Here is an 18,654-nt window from a genome sequence, read left to right as displayed (position 1 = left end):
ACCAGGAAGAATAAACGGAAGGGTATCCCACATAAACATATGTCTGTCAAACACTGACAGAATCCATAAGTGGATGTGAACATCTAAAACACTTTCAGGAAGAAATAAAGCTTTTTATTTGGGTGGAGTCAAAAACAGGACAGAAACCTGACACGTTGCTGTCCATATAGGACATGGAAAATGCCTTGCTTTCATCCATATTTGCAGGAATTTAAGATTACCGTGTGTGATCCCCTGTTCCTTGTAATGCCTACTTCAGTAATAAAATTAAAACTCCTCATGCACATACCAGAGGGAGAAATAGGCTTTTCTGAACAGGCGGTATATTTTCTATTTTAGCAGCACATAAATACTCCTGTTGTTGAGTTTGTGTTGAATTAAACTGATGTTTAACAGAGTATCTGAGAAGATAAGAGAAGGACTGCTTTTTACAACCCTTTGTGCCAGGAACCGGGAAGCAGATGGTGGCAGCTCTTAGTCTACAGGGACAGAGGGTTTATTTTGTACTCTCCTCTCCTTCCTGTACTGCTCTTACGGATTTTGGAGCAGAAACTAGAAAATTGAAATACCTTTCTCATAAGCCCACATCAAACAGGTCTGCTCATCCTTTTCTCCACTGGACCTGCTGGGATCACAAGCTACCAGATTCATATCAGCTCCGTTATCCAGTAGAAACTGTACGAGTCGAATATGACCGTGGTAGCAAGCACAGTGTAATCCTAGAACATCAGAGAAGCACACTAAGCACAACCGTCAGAACATCATGACAGGACTTGCAGCAACAACTATAAAGCACAAATTGATTTCCTCAATAAAGGAATATATTATCAAAAAAATACCTGAGGCAATAGGTGAAAATAAAATATTAACGCTGCAAGAACCAATCTATTGCCTGCTACACAACATGTCAGCATTTACTCTACCACCTGTAAATCACATTTAATAACTTTATATGTGAGGAAAAGCAAGCAGAAACGAAGGTGATTTTTTCATCCCCTGCAGGAGGGACATGGAGGTGTGCAGCCATCAGACGCTCCATCCTGCATGCCCAGTCCCCAGCGGAATAATACATGGGCCCAATTCTTAAAACCGTTCAGAAGCCTAACTATGGGAGAATCAGTTTCCATCGGGTTTTGTTACTCATATACAAGCTAACGAGCCTGACACATCCCCACTGAACTCTTATCACTTCTCTGCCTGCCTGCAAACATACTTCAAAAAAGTTGAGATCTGCCTGAAAGGTAATGGGATGCTGATCATCAAATTATCATGAGAATTGCCCCAGAAATCCTGATTGTGTATATGGCTTCCAAAAGTTTTGGTGCTGGTATATGCGCTCATCCACAATAAGGATGATGATGTTACCTGTATGTCCATCCCTTCCCTGGTGATTGATGCTTACAACATTCTGGTCAAGAAGAAATTTTACAAGTTCTATGTTCTTTCCATAGGTGCAAGCACTGCAAAAACAAAGGGCAAAGTCAATGCTTCCGTCCATAAAAGGACAAATACTTTGGGTAGCCAAAAATGTAAAAAGAATTACACAGAGATAAAAAAGTAGTAATAGAAGAAAGGATATTTAGAAATGTGCAAATGCATGATTAATCTGCCGAAGCACATTAATTTCTGTCATTTCAGAAACATTATAATTATTCTTGTATAAATTAATTTTACAGTTATGCAAAAGAATACAGCCAGTTTTGCAAAGTGCCTCTTAAATAACACTTTATAAACTTATAGCATCGTGACCAAACTGTGTTCTTCCACCTCATTTCTAATTAAGAATATCTAGACTCCAGCAAGTTTCTAGGCAGAACAGGCCCTAACTCGGCTTCCAAACTGGACAGAAAGAGAAACCGTTATTCACACAGATGTGTATAAACCTTTCCTACCTTTCCCTCTCTCACCTGCTCTCTCTCCCCCCCCTCACTATCTGTTTCTACACCTTACTTCATGTCCTCTCCTCTATCTCCAGATACAAACTTCCCACCTGCCCCGAGCTCACCGCGTGCTTTGTTCCTCATCCGGCTGCTGGGGAGCCATCGGTTATTTCGGGTGATGTACTGCCTGCACGTATAAGTGGAATTCTATTGATAACAGCGTTTTAAACAGCTCACCTGTGGAAAGCGGTTTCACTGAATATATTTTCTTTAGTGAGACTTTCCGTTCCCGAGAGCTGAATTATTTCCTTGACAACTTCAAGCTTTCCATTGTAACACGCGCTGAAGATGAAGTCAGCAAAGAGTCGTTAACAACACCAGCTTTCTCACTAGGCCCAACCCACGTGAACCAGCTTCTCTGCAGGACTCACAGGTGTAAAGGTGTGTCTCCGTAGATATTCACCACGTGGGGCTGAACTTCGAAGCTGCTCTGCAGTAAGAACTTTACAATTTCATGGTGTCCAAATCGGCAGCAGAAGTGCAGAGGAACGTGGTCTTCGTTGTCCTGAGCATTGACTGCCATGTGACCCAGGAAGAGACCAGAGAAAGTATTTTATACTTAACATAGCTTGGTTTGGATAGTTAGCAACACTTTGTGTTGTGCATATATGTTATAAAATTTCCTGCTGAAATATTTATGGTCCTATTTCTTTAAAATAGAAATTTCTGTGAGCTTCCATATATCACAACTACATTACTCAGCGTCATCTGTAGTATACTCTGAAGATGATTTTTTGGACTTAGGGTGTAATTGCTTTCTTCCAGTAGCAGATGTACTGAATGTTTCGATGTAGCTTGCAATGAAGGAATCACGAGTTATAAATGACCCTTAGAAGTAACAAGTGCTGTCAGTATACTAGAATGCGAAGCAAGAGTAAGACACGTAGTTGCTGTATGTAAGAAAGCAATCCGCTGAATTATTCCAAATGCATGGAACAACAGTTATTAATTACAAAGACTAGGAAGAGACATACTTCATTGCTGCTCTTAGGAAAGGAAAATCCAGTTGGTTTTAAGGTTTATGTTAGCTTCCTTGAGTAGCAGAATCAAGGATTCTTGATAGAGTTATACAATGACAAAGAAGAAATTTAAACAAAATAAAGGAGACACAATAAGGATACGTTTTTCATCGTAATATAAATACATAAAGGGCAAGAAAGGAAGAGGAGAATTCACTCCAACTTCTGGATTACCAATGTTTTCATTTTGCTGAACGTCTCTTCACCTGCGAGGATGGTTATGTATGCACTTCACATAGTCAAGAGGATGGGAGTATTCTCTGACATAACATGAAACTATATAAAAGAATGGGCAAAATTAAGAGACATTGCTGGGCAGGAATGGTATTACCTCTGCTGGTTCAACATAATTTCGCATGGGAAACAAACCATGTGGGATCCAAAGGTATTGTTCAGTTTAAGAGATTTGCCCTTCCAGTGTTTTATGTCACAAAATCATGCATTGTGTATGTTGCACACAACTTACATAAATATAACCAGTAGAAGTATTTTTTTCTAAATTTCTGAAGACCAATTTTTGTATTCTTCTACCTGCAAAACCTGTTGCTTTAATCAACACACAACAGCATAAGATTAGAAGCAAAAGAAAATGGAAACTAATTAATTTTAAATGCCTCTCAAATAAGCACATATGCACGAAGGATTTGAATTTGATGTGATTTCTTAAACTCCTGGCTAGCTTATATTCTCTGATATTTTGGGTGAGATAGTAGGGTGTTGCAGGATAGACACTATAAGCAAGTGATTAAAAAAAATTCGTTGGTTCAATTGGCTTTCAGTAAGACCAAGATTCATTCTTGAAGATTTGGGTCCCAGTTCAGCAAAGCACTTGGAAACCTGTCAGTAAGTGATCTGCTAGATCAAAATGTTGTTTCAGTTAGCGTGCAGAAGTACATTCACATTCCTGAAACCATCTAATTTTGACTGCTGTTGGTTTAGTATAGCAAACGCTAATACTACACACTCCTTATCACGATCTTCTATTTGAAAATGATTCTGTAATAGAACAACATAAACCCCAAATTCTTGAGAGTAGCTATTATTAAGTGAACAGTGTGAGACTGCGGCTGCATGTCCTAATAACATGACGGTGCCTGGAAGCTTCCTGGCACTCGGGCCAAGACCAGAGACCCGCTGGTATCTACCCATAGTAGCGAACCATGGGAAGGGCGGCTGCATGCAACCCGTCGGCTGGGGAGCGTCCCCGGAGATCCTTGGCCCACAGGCGGGAGCTGTCTGAGACTGCCAGCTACCCTGGAGCACACCCACGCCAGGGAGCCTTCTGCATGTTTCCAGGGTAGGCAATTGCATTCCAGCACCTGGGAACCTTCTGTGGCATGCCTGAAACCAGTATGGATACACCTCACACGGCTCGCCCCTTGTCTAGTGGGAAGTAAAGAAGAGATTGGGCAAGGCTCTAGGCGGAGTTCTCCATTGCTACACAGACATACAAATACTGTTTTGATTATCCAGAAAAGGTCTTTATTCAGTTTTAAATGAGAGCCTGTGTTTCTGTGATTCTTAGTGTATTTCTTTCTATGTTTAAAGATAGAACAACCAGAACTGGTCAAAATCATAACTGATAGAACTGACAAATCCAGTCCGCCTATTGCAACATCGAGTTCTCAGTTGGGCCTAGCACCAGATCTTTGAGACACTTTATAAGAAATTATAATAGACTACTAAGGAATAATCGGTTCATTAGAGGTCCCCAAATTTGTACTATGCAGGCTTTTAAGCACAACTTTGATAAACGTCTCTCAGGAACAATTCTCTCCTGTAGCTGGGCCTCTCTGGGACAAAGGGCAAACCAAACACATTCTGTTCTCAAGAACAATGAAAATTAAAATAAATCCCTGTTTTAAAACCTTTCTGAAGTAATGCTGAATGCTCACAGAAATGGACAGTCCTTTAAAATGAACTGAACTTGCAATTTCACTGATGTCTAGTGACAGTTCCAAAGATGAATTCTGTTTCAGGCCAAACAAAAAGAAAAAAAAAGGAATTCCTGTAACTTCCATTAAGCCTGTGGCCTGCAAATTTCATTAACTGCTCCCACTAGCCTTCCTAGCAGTCCTATATTAAAAGAAGTAAAAAAAAGTAAGCGGTTTTATTTCTCTATTCTAAAATAATTCTTCACTTTATAGATTTATGTGACATGTTAGCCTTTATTTTTTTATTATGATGCGGTACCAGACACAGATTGATTCTGAAGTGCAATAAATAAGAGGGGAATAAATGTCAAAGTTTTATAATAATAAATGTCAGCATTTTGGAACCCACAGAATGGCCTGAAGGACAGCAGGGTCTCAGGGCCGTGGGCTTCTACAACACAACAAGGCGGAGAAAGAAGGAAACACGTATCTTCTCCTTTGCTTATGCAGTTGGAAATGACATCAAATACTTGCAAGCCATCTCCTTTGCCTCTGGAAGGATATCTAATTCCAACATGGGATGACGGTTTTAGTTTTAATTGATAGCTTTTTGATTTCTAAATGAAACACGACAGGTAAACTGGAATATTGTCTTAAAAAGAAGTTCAGAGTCAAGACAAAACAAAACCAGTCAAAAACACTTTAGAAGAGAGTTATGGCAAAAAAAGTACATCATACTGATTCAGGAATTACTAAAGAAGAGTTCTTCAAATTGAGATTTTAAAGTACTTTTACACTAAATTCAGGACAGATCGTGCAACTGTTAATGGCAGTCAGAGACTAAAAATTCAGGTTGCCTTACAAGTAAAGAGTAAAAATGAACAAATGCTAAGGTCATGTCTGGAACAAAAAGGAGTACTGTAGAAATTATTCTTAGGACTGAGACATTATGTAGTAGAAAATAACAAGGGAGACAATTACAGTACGTAAAAGGATGAAAAAAATACAGTGCAAGTCTGTTTTACAAAAAAAAGGGAAATTGCCCAAGTCCCAGTGCGTGATAACTGTTTAATATTGAGAGAAGCATGACTGAATGTCCCTGGATTTTTAACACCAAACTCTGGTTTCAAATTTAAAATTGATTGTATTTAGCAGAGATGACAGTTATTTTCAAAGACACTTGAAAAAGAGGACCCGCCACTCCAGGCAGCTCAGTAGTCCTGAAAGCAGACAAATTTTATTAAAGACTACCGGAATTATAAAAACAAAGGATATATTTTATATCACAGCACTTTGAAGAACAATAAAAAATGGCATGTAGCTTACGCGAAGCAAAGGAAATGTTTGTTTCCTGGCCAGCAACTAGTTCTCTAAGCTGGCAGGTATTCTGTTTCTTAGCTACCCCATCAGCCTATAAATCAGCTTTTTAAATATGACTTTTTTCTTTCATTTTGAAAGGAACATTTTTTGAAGTCATGCAAACATCTACATCAGAAGTTCTACGTTCAGCATTTGGGAAGCAATTATTTCTAGGTCCTCCTTGATTTCAAAGAAATGGAACGTAAAAAAAGAGTGGAACACACCGACAATTCTAAATTACCATTACTTCTTAAATTGCCCCACCTTTCATATGTCCATTCCTTTTGCTGCTGGAGTGTTGGGACACCAGCAGAAGTGTGGCCATACAATCAGCCCAGCTGATAACAACAACAGGCAAACCCCACAGCTCTTTAATTTCAATAATCAAGTTTGCCTTCCTCCATGTACATGGCAGGTGAGACTGAGAAACAACCAACAATTAGACAACTTGGACTTTGGTTCAGAAGTCAGTGCTCCTGAGACCCAAACACGTACCCTTCTGATTCCTAAAGGGCAAATCAGTAATGCAAAAAAATCTCTATGAGCTTGGAAGGTGTGAAAAAAGAAAGAAGGAAATAGAAGTTCTTAAAAACAGAAACACGAAATTCCGTGCTAAATCAGTTTGTAAAAATCTCAAGAGAGTTAAGGCACTTTAAATGACAGAAGCTTGTAATGGCATGCTGATCTTCGAGATACATTAACGAGCGGAAAATTAATTTGGAGCTTAAAGGAATCTGGTCAATGCCTCAAGAAATGTGCTTGAAAGACCTTATGTGATTTCTGAAAATACACAGAATTTACTTAGTCCTTTTCTACGGTGTTTATGTTAAAACAAAGTATGAGATTAGCATCTGGACTCTACTTGTAACATATTGGATTTATATACAGGCATATGTAAATAAATGAACATTTGTGATGATACATACAGGGGCAGTACGCTGCTTTTATATGTTTTTCTTATATATTGTGGTTGGGCTGAAGAACTTTGGCTATTGTTAGACTGCGAATGTAGCTATATTTCAGCAGTATTCTGACCTTTGCAGTCTGATCCAGTGGTCACTGCTTGTCTTCAGTTGCCATGGCCCCGGCGCTGATCAAGGAGTCAGGCAGGTTATGTTAAAAGAAACAGTTCAAGTTTATGACACCAATTACTGGCCTGCCCAGAATACTGCCAAAATTTCTTCAGGTTATCTCACCAGTTACTTTCATTTCTAGGCATTTAAGAGTTGTTCCTCTGCTGCTATATTTATACCACGTTTCAAAGTGTGCCACTTTGTGAGGCAAAGACTTCCCGCTTCCAGTCTCCTTTTTCTTTTTCCAATACTGAAGATTCTGATTGTAAAGAAAAGGATCTGAAGCAATGTCCCAGATTCTTTTCCTTTTGGAATAAACTATCTAGCTGTTAGTGAACCTCCCACTGCCTTGTTATGGCGAGTGAATGTCTCTTCTTTTCCCCCTCTTTATTATAATTATATTGGTTCAGGGCACACAAATTGAGACTGAAACATCAAGAGCTCACTATTGAAAAAAGCACTTACAAATCTGAGGCATGCTGTTTCCCTCCACGCTTTCTTTACTATGTGAGTAGGATGTGTGTACTGTAGGCAAGACTCACAGAGAATATGGTACATTTATACTGTTAAAATCAAGCAAAGAAGAGGAAACTGAGGAGAAACTCAGTCTTAACGCCACCAGCAGAGTAGGAATGAGGCTGCTGTTGGCACTACTGGGCATGCTGAGCAAGGAAGAAGCCTCATGGGCTCTTGCCCTCTGTAACAATTGCCAAGGAATGCCAGTGCCTTACAGAGGCAGCACCGAAGGCTTGAGAACAACAGAGCTTGTGCGGAATGACCGCTCGACTGTCCTCTGCCGGGGCATTGACCAGGTAGGTTAGGAAGGAGCTGAGCCCGGCAGTGTAACATGCTTTTCAAGTGCGGCTACGCAGCACCCCTTCTGACCTTCCCCTGTCGTGCTCCATCGGTTGCAATTCCGGAGCAGCTGTGTGCATAGCCTGGAACCAGACATCGTACAGGTACTACATCGAGAAGCAGCAACTGAAGAATGTTGATATCTTCTTGTTCTTTCTATAACATGCAGGATTCTTGCAGCAAATGCTTTTTTTTTAATATCTGCTTGTTTCTTGTTTTTCTAGTTACACTTTTTCAAGTCAAATTATGATATCCCTAGGCAGAACCCCAAGCCCATTGAAATGAATGGAAGTTTTGCCATAGGTGCCAAGTGGACCAAGAATTTACTTGTGTATTGTAGCTATAAGTTATCAAGAATAACGATGTAGGCCAAAGATGTATTAAAGAGCAGTACTTTTGCAAGTAATGCACTCATCCTTTTCAAAAAACTTTTCTTTCTCTTATTCTGAGGACAAGAAACTAATTTCCAAATAATATTTATGTTGTTTAGTATTTAAGAACCTCCGCCTTAATATTCATAATATGCATAAAATCTGACCTCTAAGTTTTAAGATCAATAAGACTTTGTAGGATGTGGCCACAAGTGTGTATGCACATGCCTGTGGTACAAGTGTCACGGCAGTGGCAAAGTAAGGCTGGAGTGTGGTACGTGTTGTGCCTTCTACATTGCTGAAGTGGCACAAGGAGAGGGAACAAAAGAGCAAGCATAAGAACGCAGCAGTACTACTAGTCGCATGCTAATATTAATTACAATGGAGAATATTTTAAATTGCGGCACGTGCGAAATATACAGCACTGAACTATAACGTCTGTAATGTCTTACTGGCATCAGTGTGAGATCACGTGTGAAAAGAACGCACAGATTCCTACCTTTCACAGAATACCAAAAGCGTGCTAATAGACTTCCCTATCTGTCCAACCCATTGCGTCTCTCACACACACACTCTCTCTTACAGATGTCCCACAATGAAGCGTATAAAGCTTGTGTAGAATAATGAAGGATGTGCTAAGAAGATTCCATTTTTTGCAAAATTGTTTGTGAACCATTTGCAATTTCTCATCTGAATTATTTTAAATTACTTGTTGTATAATTTTGACTTAAAATCCTTCATCTGTATCTCATTCAGTAGGAGTTCACTATGCATTGAAGTCGTTTTGATTGGAGATACATACCACATGGCCGCATGTTCTCTTGCTGGATTAGTGTCTCAATAGTAAACTGCCTCTGTATATTAATCTTAATTTTGTTTTCTGCTGCTGTTTTTCACCTCTAACTTATTAACGAAAAAGAATGAAAGCGAGAGGACAAACCAAGCATATTAAGAAGTGAAGAAAACTCTCCAACTGTTATATTTTTTTTTCAGTTGCCCAAAGATGATACAATCACACACAGAGTACGTATTAGGAAGCTAAATTCAAGATTCAAGCCCTGACTCTGTTTATAAAATACCATGCTAAAGGTGATTTTTTAAAATATCTTTTCTTACCATCAGCTTTGCTTCCCTCTTCCATCAAGAGCTTTGTAATGTTGAGAAAGCCTTTGGCAGAAGCCAAATGGAGAGGCCTGTCTCCAACTTCACCACTTGCATTCACATCAGCTCCGAACTTTAGTAAGAGGTGGGTTACCTAAGTATTTCATCAAGGCTAATTAAAATATCACATGAAAATAAATCTTTTGACAAAATCAGGTAGAATATTATTGCATTGGGTAATAATACATGTGGGCATCTCTAAAGTTACAACAGGGAGAGGAGATTCAATAGAAAACTCATTTTTAAGTTACATATCTGTAAAAAACATTCAAATTCTCAAAAGCAAGTGCCATTTATTCTCTCAAATGTTATGTATGGTAAAGGGCTAGACACAAGACACATGTACTTGTTTAAGTGACCAGTCAGCATGATAAAGCAAACGCCCTCAAAGTCTGCAAATGTGAGAGCCCCAGCTTCCTTTCTGAAAGCGTCTCTTATTACAAGAGCACCATATGTGGTTTAGCATCATTTCACAAGACTGTGACTGTTTGTTCAGAAGCGGCTTATGGCAAATAAGCAAACCGATCTCTCAGCCTAATAATATGCAAGGAATTTCTTAATGTCACTGGATGGTGAGGTGCATATATATGAAAAGAAGGATCTCAGAAAGGCATCCATGGTTCTCACCCTTTCTGTCACTCAGATACAGAAGAGCATTTTCAATCATCTGCCCATCTGGACTCTGTTCTTTCAAAAGCTTTTCCTACAACAACTCCTCAATGAACTCCAAGTAACGTCACCGAAATGAAAAATACACTCTACCTAGAGGTCAACCTTTGAAACTTCAAAATATCTCAGAATACCTGCTTTCACCCAAAGAAACGTATAGGGAATGACCTGCATAAGCCAAAATAGACCCACTATTACATTTCACATAAAAGGGCTATTCAAGGCAAATGACTGGACTTCTAGATTAACCGTATGTCAATTATACATTAGTAAAAGAAAGAGAATTGGGACGTTCAATGTCAGCTTTGGTCAGAACTTCACATTATGCTTCAATAAATCTGTGACCCGCATGAATGAAGCAAGCACAGGTGGACTTGTCATGGAAAATCCTGCTCTCTAAATGATCGTTGTTTCCGTTAACTTAAAAGTGGCTACAATTTAGTTTGTGAATTCCAAGGGAAAACCAATAGAATTGCCATTTCACTGTTACTGGGAAGTGATGCTCACTTCCTTGGAGAGGCTTAAGAAAGATGAAGAAACATCAAATGAAATATGCCTTTGTGTCCAAGTCTCTTTATAGGTTATCAAAGCTAACGAGACAATCATTTGTTTCAAGAGGTCTAGAGGGGACGATACCAATTTTTGCTGGGGTCTAGCACAGAGGATTAAAGTATTGAAATGTCTTGTTGATATTGAGACTTCAAGAGCAACCAGTGATTGTCCTACAGGTGTAACTTCAGCACGTCAGGCCTTTTCATGGTAGGACCCTCTGGAATGTAAAGCAGAAATATCTAACACTGAACCTATTGCCCCCTCGCTGTTCCACTTCTCAGCTTGCTGAATTTCCCCCATTTGGTTACCTGTTCGTGGCCATAATATGCAGCAATATGCAATGGGGTGAAAAAAACTGCATCCTGAACATTGACATAAGCTCCATGCTGCAGAAGAATATCAACAGCCTAGAAGGAAAAAGAGAATTCCAATTAGAAGCACTAGATGGATCTATGTGGTCCACTAGTAAAACAAGATTTCAAAGCCTTACCTCACCAGTTTAAAAAAAAGGCAAAAAGCCCCAAACAAGCAAGCTATAAAGGTGAAGAACTGCATACAGTGTGTAAAAGTGATTAACTTACAGTACTTTAACTGAACACTGAATGTCACTGATGCTTCATAAATAAGCCTGAAAATGTTTTTGCCAGTAAAAAGGTGGCTTTATGAGGTAAAAGGCACAGAAATGACTGCCTGGAGTTTCTCTGAATAACCTTTAATTTTCTTTTAACTGTTATGAACAAAGAGCAGTAAACATATCAGAGTTTTTAGAAGTAAAAAAACCAAAACAACCCAATACAAAATGAAAGATTCTTTTAAATGTATATGTGTGAGGGTAAATCCTCAAGCATAATTCCCCCAGTGTGTAAAGATTTCTTTGTATTTTAGAAGATCATAGCCCTTCACCTTCAATAAATAACCCTAAGTGTTTTCTTTCAAATTTCCACTTTTTTGGTCTTTCAGGAGGCCAGTGTTTTCCTGGACAGCTACGAATTATCAAACATTTGCTTTCTGAATAACTGTCAAAATACAAGTCTGAATGAAGCCACTTTGGATCATTCCTTGAAGCCCAAGGGCTGCTAGTTTTTTTGAAGCACAAGGGAGCCTTTATGCACGCTGAGGGGCTTGTGCCATGATTGTTTGCATAGTTCTACGTATCGTTTTGATGAATGTTAATTTTTGAGCCTAATGATGATGAAAGATGCTGGACCGTGACTCACCCACAGTACGGTGAGCAACTGGGAAACACCTCCCTGGCAACTGGGAGAAATGACAAAGATGGGGAAACAGCCAGCTTCGATGTACGCGACTTGTACCTGTACCTCCCCATTGAGACTTCTGCTGCCGATGCCAGTTAATGCCAGCTGCCACAATGCACATTTCTGTCAACTGCTATCTACGCCGAGACCACCAAATCATTTCACACATGCAACAATGGGGCCAGTCATTTAAATCCATGTCATTCTCAAGTGCTCAGAGAATGAAAACCTGTTACCAAGCAACATTACTGTACAGAGATTATTACTTTACACAATTTAAATTGAAATACATTTTTTCCATGGGACTGTCTGAATACATTTTTGTGTAAGGTCCATTCCCTGACATATTCAAGTGCATCTATGTCCCACTGGTGTTAACCATTTCAGTATGATACCAGCTGTAAGCTCCCGCGAAGCAGCACTGCAGGGCCAGTTTGTCTCTTCAGACCCAAGGGCTTCAACAAGTCCAGCATGCCATAGGAGGTACCGAAGTGCTGCAAGGACTAAGCCCTTCTATTGAAGACAGGCTGGAGGAGGCGAGGACGGCTGTGTTCCTATGGAATTGGTCTTCAGCACCCCTCTGAGTGCAAATGATGGGAAATATTGGCCCATTATTGTTTTCCAGAAACTAGAAGTATCCTGGCAGCATACTAGGCAGGGACTGGCGCAATTCTGATGTGAATGGGATAAGCAGGGAGCACTGGCTGCGAGTTAGATCACAAACAAGCCCCACAAACATTGGTGCTTGTCTTTGGCTGCTGTGGTGGTGCTCCAGAGACATGTGAGCTCCAAGCATGTGGCGAGGGAGAAGGTGAGAGCTGGCAGGAGTGAGAGAGCTCCTGGATGAAGGCAATCCTGGCGATGAACAGCATCCCAAGCAGCCATAGCCAGACCCCGCGGATGACACAGAATCACATAACCATTGAGGCTGGAAAGGAGCTCTGCAGATTGTCCTTGTACCAGCTGAAGAACAGCTCAGTAACAGCCTGCGCACATGCCCTTACTGGTCGAGTGTCAATGTGTTCAGGCAGTAAATAAAGAACACGCTCGGTTACGGTTGGTTAATACAACCGGCTCCCCCCATTGTGCATCCCATGCCCAGACAATTTTCAGTATACTAGTAGGTCGGTGGACCAGAGGTGGGGAACACAGAGCCAGATAGTCTGAGATTTAATGGCTTGGTCGCTTCTCAGTGATTCATCTTAGGCATTTCTCAGCAAACTACTGTCATAAAACTGAAGTTGCAGCTGCTGGCTCTGAAAAGAGATGCCTGGACCTGTAGCTTTTACAAGAATATGGTTGAAACTTCTTTGGCTCAGTTTGATTTTAATTTAGGCATGCAGCTGTGAGGCACGCGCTTGGGGATGTGACCCGACCCCAATTCTCCCTGATCATTTTTGGAAGCCGGAATTCAAAATTTAAATTCATATACAGGCTTCAAGGTAGATCTTCAAGATGAAAAAACTGTGTTGAGCAATGTGGAGCCACCTCTGATGATAAACATAAAACTAGACAAATTTTGACGCATTTTTCCAGGCTGTAGAAATGGCAACCATGCTAGCTACTTTGTGATCTCCTGATAAAAAGAATTTTGTGAGTCATATTAAGCAAACTCCACTGAACTGTAAAAGATGAGAGGGGTACAGAGACAATCTTGATAGTTTCAGAGACAAACTATCTTTCTAAGAAAGTAAATGGAATCTTAGAAAACACTGGAAGTTGTCATAGGCATTACAGGTAGGTGGGTATGCTGGAGTGATATGTAAGGACAAAATTACTTCAGAAAGTAAGGGAGGAAATTCTGATGAAAAAAGAGCTTTAAATTCTTACAGAAAGACTAAAAAAAGACTTTTATCCTCAGAAGACAGACTATGACTAAAAGTGCAGCTCCTAACATATGGGAAATTTTCAAGTTGCAGAGAAAGCAGCTCTTGCTGACTTTATTTGATGTTGTAAAACAAGACAGACGACATAAAGGCTTTGTCTTTCGGACAAGGGCGAGGGATAAGAAATCCTCTAAGAAAATAAAATCAATGATTATTAACTTTTTAGCAGGTAAAATTTAAATGAGAAGACAACTTCAACAATTAAGGCCTTTGCACCAGTGCTAGCCTCTGTACAGCCTTACACTAAAATATCTAAAGAATCTATCATGATTTTCAGAGTTCCTTTATTAATTAAGCTATTAAAATAAAAATATAATTAGTGGCAAGCATTTGCCTAATTCCCTCCAATTTAGCAAATGTAGATATGATCAGTCATGTCCTGAAAGTGTCTTTGCATTAAGGTATTACAACTCCTAACTCTCCCTGTATCTGTAAAAATTTTAGAGCAAACTCTGTAAGACTGAATTAAGAAACTGCTAAAGGGCATTCTGAGTGTTTTAAATACAACTTGCTGAAGAATGTACAATTAATCGTCTTTCTTAGGAAAACACCTACTGAGATATTGAGTATATGCCCTTCTGTAAGGCGTGAGGACGGACATCAGACCAGCAATAAGCTCTTGCATGTTCTTTTACCTTAGCTGTTCCAGCCAGAGGAAACACAGGTCACAGGTAAGTCATTAACGAAAGATGCAGGTGTTGGTGTCTTGAGATAAAATGCTGTCCCCAGGACTGCTTTTGCTACAGGGTAGCCAAAGAATGGGTTTTTGTTTGTATTTTGCTGATATTGGTAGATGCTAAACATGGAATAGTTAAAATGTTTTTGTGCAATATTACTAAAAGATAACTGTTCTGGACAAAGAAATCACTGTGAATTTAACAATACCAGAGTTTTAAAATTTCACATTTGCTTTGACATCTTCTAGCTTAAAAACGGGTGTCTCACAAATCTGCTGCACAGGACATTGTTGGGGAGAAAGCCGAGCTGGAGAAAAGGGTGGTGAAGGTTTGTTGCTGTTTTCAGACAGGTTGGCGTCACCAACTTAAGGTAAGTGTCTGTACTGAGCACAACTCAATGCTTTTTCACCTGAGTTTGCCAAACCCCTCCTGCTCCCAGCCAGGGGCTGCAAAAGGCTTTCTTCGCTTCATTCAGTCGGGATGGTTTGCTGGTAGCTATTAAAACTAGCTACCGAATTCAAGACTCCTGAGTTCCAGCGAGTTCCTTTGTCACTGGCTGGATCCTCAGACAGGCAAGTTCTGAGGATCTTTGATTGCCCTTTCTCTTACAGCTTGTGTAGTCATGTGCATTGATGCCGTGTGAGTACTCTTTCTGCATTCCTGGTTCTAGAATGACTCTGAAAATGTCTGAAAAATTGGTGCCAGATAAAACAAAGCCCTGGGAAGATGCAGCACTAGCATAAAATGCGGGGAATGAAAGAAGAAAATGGGGACTTGGTGAACCATTTAAGTCAGCTCATATAAATTTAATTTTTCAAGGCTTTTTGAATCATTTGAAGGTACTCCTATTACTAGAAAAATTCCAGTGAAGACAGGAGGTGCCAAACATGCTGATGTAACATATGACTTGTAAATGAAAAGGGATTTATTACTGTAGAAAACCTAACTCCCTTTTCCCCAACAGGCCCTTGCTACAAACACATTCACACTTCAGATTCTCAGGTTTGCAAACTGCAAAAATTAAGTAGCACTGGTTCATTCTGCCTGCAACCCTCGGCCCAGTTCACACATCTGTAGATGTTGTAATCTCAGAATGACAACTTTAATTTACAAAATGAAATGGGCAATGATACTGGTTTTGCAGTGCACTAATACTGGACAACACATAAATGTGTATGAGGCACATGCATTATTTATTTAGCAATGGCCTCCCTGGGATGGAAACATATAGCGTTTTCAAAATAGCAGACTGAATGAGAGATTTATTAAACTTATTTGGTAATGTTTCTAATAATCAGCTTATTTTATAATTTTTCATTAATTTTTCATTCTTCCCATTGGAAACTTGCAATTTCCATTAATGGATAAAATAAGCAAACAGCATAGTTTTGGTGAAGTAAAATATGGCAGTAAGAGCAGATGAAATATTTATACACCATGCTGGCTCAAATGAGTTGGAACATCCCATTGACGCTGATGGCCTTCAGTATCCTAATTTCGGAGAACTGACGACTCCAGCGGTTTCAGGTGTGGTGACGGAGCGAAAGCCATAGACTGACTCTTCAGGGAAATGGGAAAGAAAGCAATTTTTTCCCCAGTTCTCCCTGTCTTTCTCTTAAATATAGTCAGTCCTCTTCTGTAGTAAAAGACTGTTGCGTAGATTGATTTGTATACCTCTACTATTCATTTATTTAATGGTATAAATAATTGTTTATCTTATTGGAACTAGGAAGATGACCAAAAATCTATTTTCTCTTTCTTAAATTTATTCGATTTTGTAGGGAGGTTGAAAAAATTACTCCATATTTCCATGAATATTAATGAAATTGCAGACAAAATAAGCTCTTTAATCTAGATTCTCAGCTATACAAAAGCTATATAAAGAAGGAAAGAAAAAGCTTGCGCTTGGGCTATACGTCTTCAGTCCCCAGTGCAGCAGCTGAACCAGCAGAGTTATATAGAGTCCCACGCCATTTATGGGGAATACTTCTGATAAAGAGCTGATCATTCCCAAGGAAGAAATAAGGGGCTTTTCAAAACCACTCACAATAAGTTATTTCTTATCACGTTAATGGTCTTATCCTTGTCGTATTCTGACCACCCTTATTTTTCAATACCCTCAGTAGGAGGTCAAGACATGAGACAAATTGTAGTTGTTCCTCTGACATTTGCAAGACAAGGCCCAGACATTTTAAAAATCACTTGAAACTCCAATGCAGAGAAGAGTACTTTGTATTTCCCACAGAGGAAACATTAAATACATACTCCAAAAAGTGAAAAAGATCATTAAAGAATTAAGACTCTGGTTAATATCTCTATTATAATTCCACAGAACAATTAGATATGGTGGTTCTTTATCTGATTTTTAGCAATAGGTTACACAAGGGAGGGTTTCCATTAAGCTAATAGAAAGAGCTGCGTGTGCTCTGGAAGGGAACGTCATGATGTGCTGTGAGCTGAGGGATGTAACGCTGCAAGGCGAACCCCCCCAGCCCCGCTCACTCCCAGCCTCGCCAGCAGGCAGACACCCCGAGAGCTGGTTCCTTCTTCCACGGGGAGCGCTGACCTCCAGGCAGAAACGGTGAGCTTGCCCTGCTCATACCTTCCTTGCGCGTCAGATCCAACAGATGCTGCAGATTGATTTGTGCCCTGGTCACTGTTGGAGCTGCTGATGGAAACACGGAAGACTAACAGCTTTTTAATTGAGTTCCTTGGTGTGACCACCCGTAAGTTGTTTTAACCTCCTTTAGTTTAACCTTCTTCGCACACACTGACTCTCTCGGTAACGCAAGGTTGTCACCAACTGCACCATTATGCATCCTGTCTTTATCAAGAAGTGCAAACATACCTGCCGGATTTGAATCCTTTTGGAACCAGTGTGGAGGCCACAATGTAAAGCTAAATTCGCCAGTATCCTCGCCTGGCCCTGGTGGCCCGCAAGTCTGGGAAAGGTCCCAGCAGACGAAGTATGCACCCCCCCCCACATATACATATACACAGACATATAGACACACATATACATATACACATAGGTTATATATATAGTCCTTAAGAGGGTGAAACAAGAGAATGTGTATTTCCATTAGAAATGGGGGGAACTTTTACATTGGCACAACTCCTCTCCTTCCTGCACCTTACCATGTACTCGTTACACAAACGAGCGCTAAAACTGCTGCTCCCGTGAATCTCTGCCTCCTTCACTCACAATTAGGCAGGCTTCGGCAGCCAAGCTGTACTGGCAAACCTCCCAAGGGCATACAGACCGCACTGGCACTTCCAAAGGTGCCGGTATGCCAGCTGCGCGGAGCTGGCTTGCTTGACATCAACAAGCTCAGTGACTGCTTTAACTTGGGAGTTCGTAAGACACGTCTTGCCATGGACATACAGAGCGGTTCCTCTTTTCTGTTGAAAACCGTACACGCACCTTGTTCTAGTCCTCCAGCCAAACTCTTATTTGAAGTGAATTTATAATTCGCTTAATGCATAACTAAATTCACAGCTTACATGCAAGTATTAATGTCATCTGAATTTCCTCCTTTGTACTTAGTTATTTTTTCTTGCATTTCTTGCTGAGTGACTCTCTTTAAAGAATTCTGATGTTTCCCTCTCCATAAATTAGTCCAGCACTCTGTATAAGTTAAAACTTTTACTCAAGCAGAGGACAAAATCTTTGATTGCTTAATGGACCCAAAGGAGATAAAAAGCAAAGTACCTGAATACACGAGTACGTTTACAGTCATAAACCCTTCATTACCAAGGTAATTTTGCACACCCAGTACTTTAAGAGATTAAAAAATAAATAAATTACACTGAGTGAGCTGTTGCCAGGGTGACCGAAATGAGATGATGTGTGAAATGACTGAACTGAGGTGGTAAATGATAAGAAAACAGATTCATGACTGACAGCAGGTCTAGAAAGGGAAGGGCCTGATTTATAGGCATCTAGGGAATCTCATCCCTCT

The 18,654-nt window shown here is 40.0% G+C and overlaps 1 protein-coding gene across 1 annotated transcript in view; it reads right to left on the bottom strand.

Moving 5' to 3' along the window:
- TNNI3K (TNNI3 interacting kinase) overlaps nucleotides 1-18,654 on the bottom strand; it is an 81,764-nt gene that overhangs the window by 49,993 nt on the left and 13,117 nt on the right. The window contains exons 6-11 of the mRNA XM_054212805.1: nucleotides 11,182-11,280; nucleotides 9,608-9,746; nucleotides 2,312-2,456; nucleotides 2,118-2,222; nucleotides 1,366-1,460; nucleotides 570-719 (exon numbers count right to left, since the gene is read on the bottom strand). Coding sequence (XP_054068780.1) covers nucleotides 570-719; nucleotides 1,366-1,460; nucleotides 2,118-2,222; nucleotides 2,312-2,456; nucleotides 9,608-9,746; nucleotides 11,182-11,280 — 733 coding nt within the window. The remainder of the gene's footprint in view (nucleotides 1-569; nucleotides 720-1,365; nucleotides 1,461-2,117; nucleotides 2,223-2,311; nucleotides 2,457-9,607; nucleotides 9,747-11,181; nucleotides 11,281-18,654) is intronic.

This window comes from Rissa tridactyla, chromosome 8, assembly GCF_028500815.1.
Source record: "Rissa tridactyla isolate bRisTri1 chromosome 8, bRisTri1.patW.cur.20221130, whole genome shotgun sequence".
NCBI lineage: Eukaryota > Metazoa > Chordata > Aves > Charadriiformes > Laridae > Rissa > Rissa tridactyla.
This window is presented reverse-complemented; position numbering and strand designations above follow the sequence as displayed.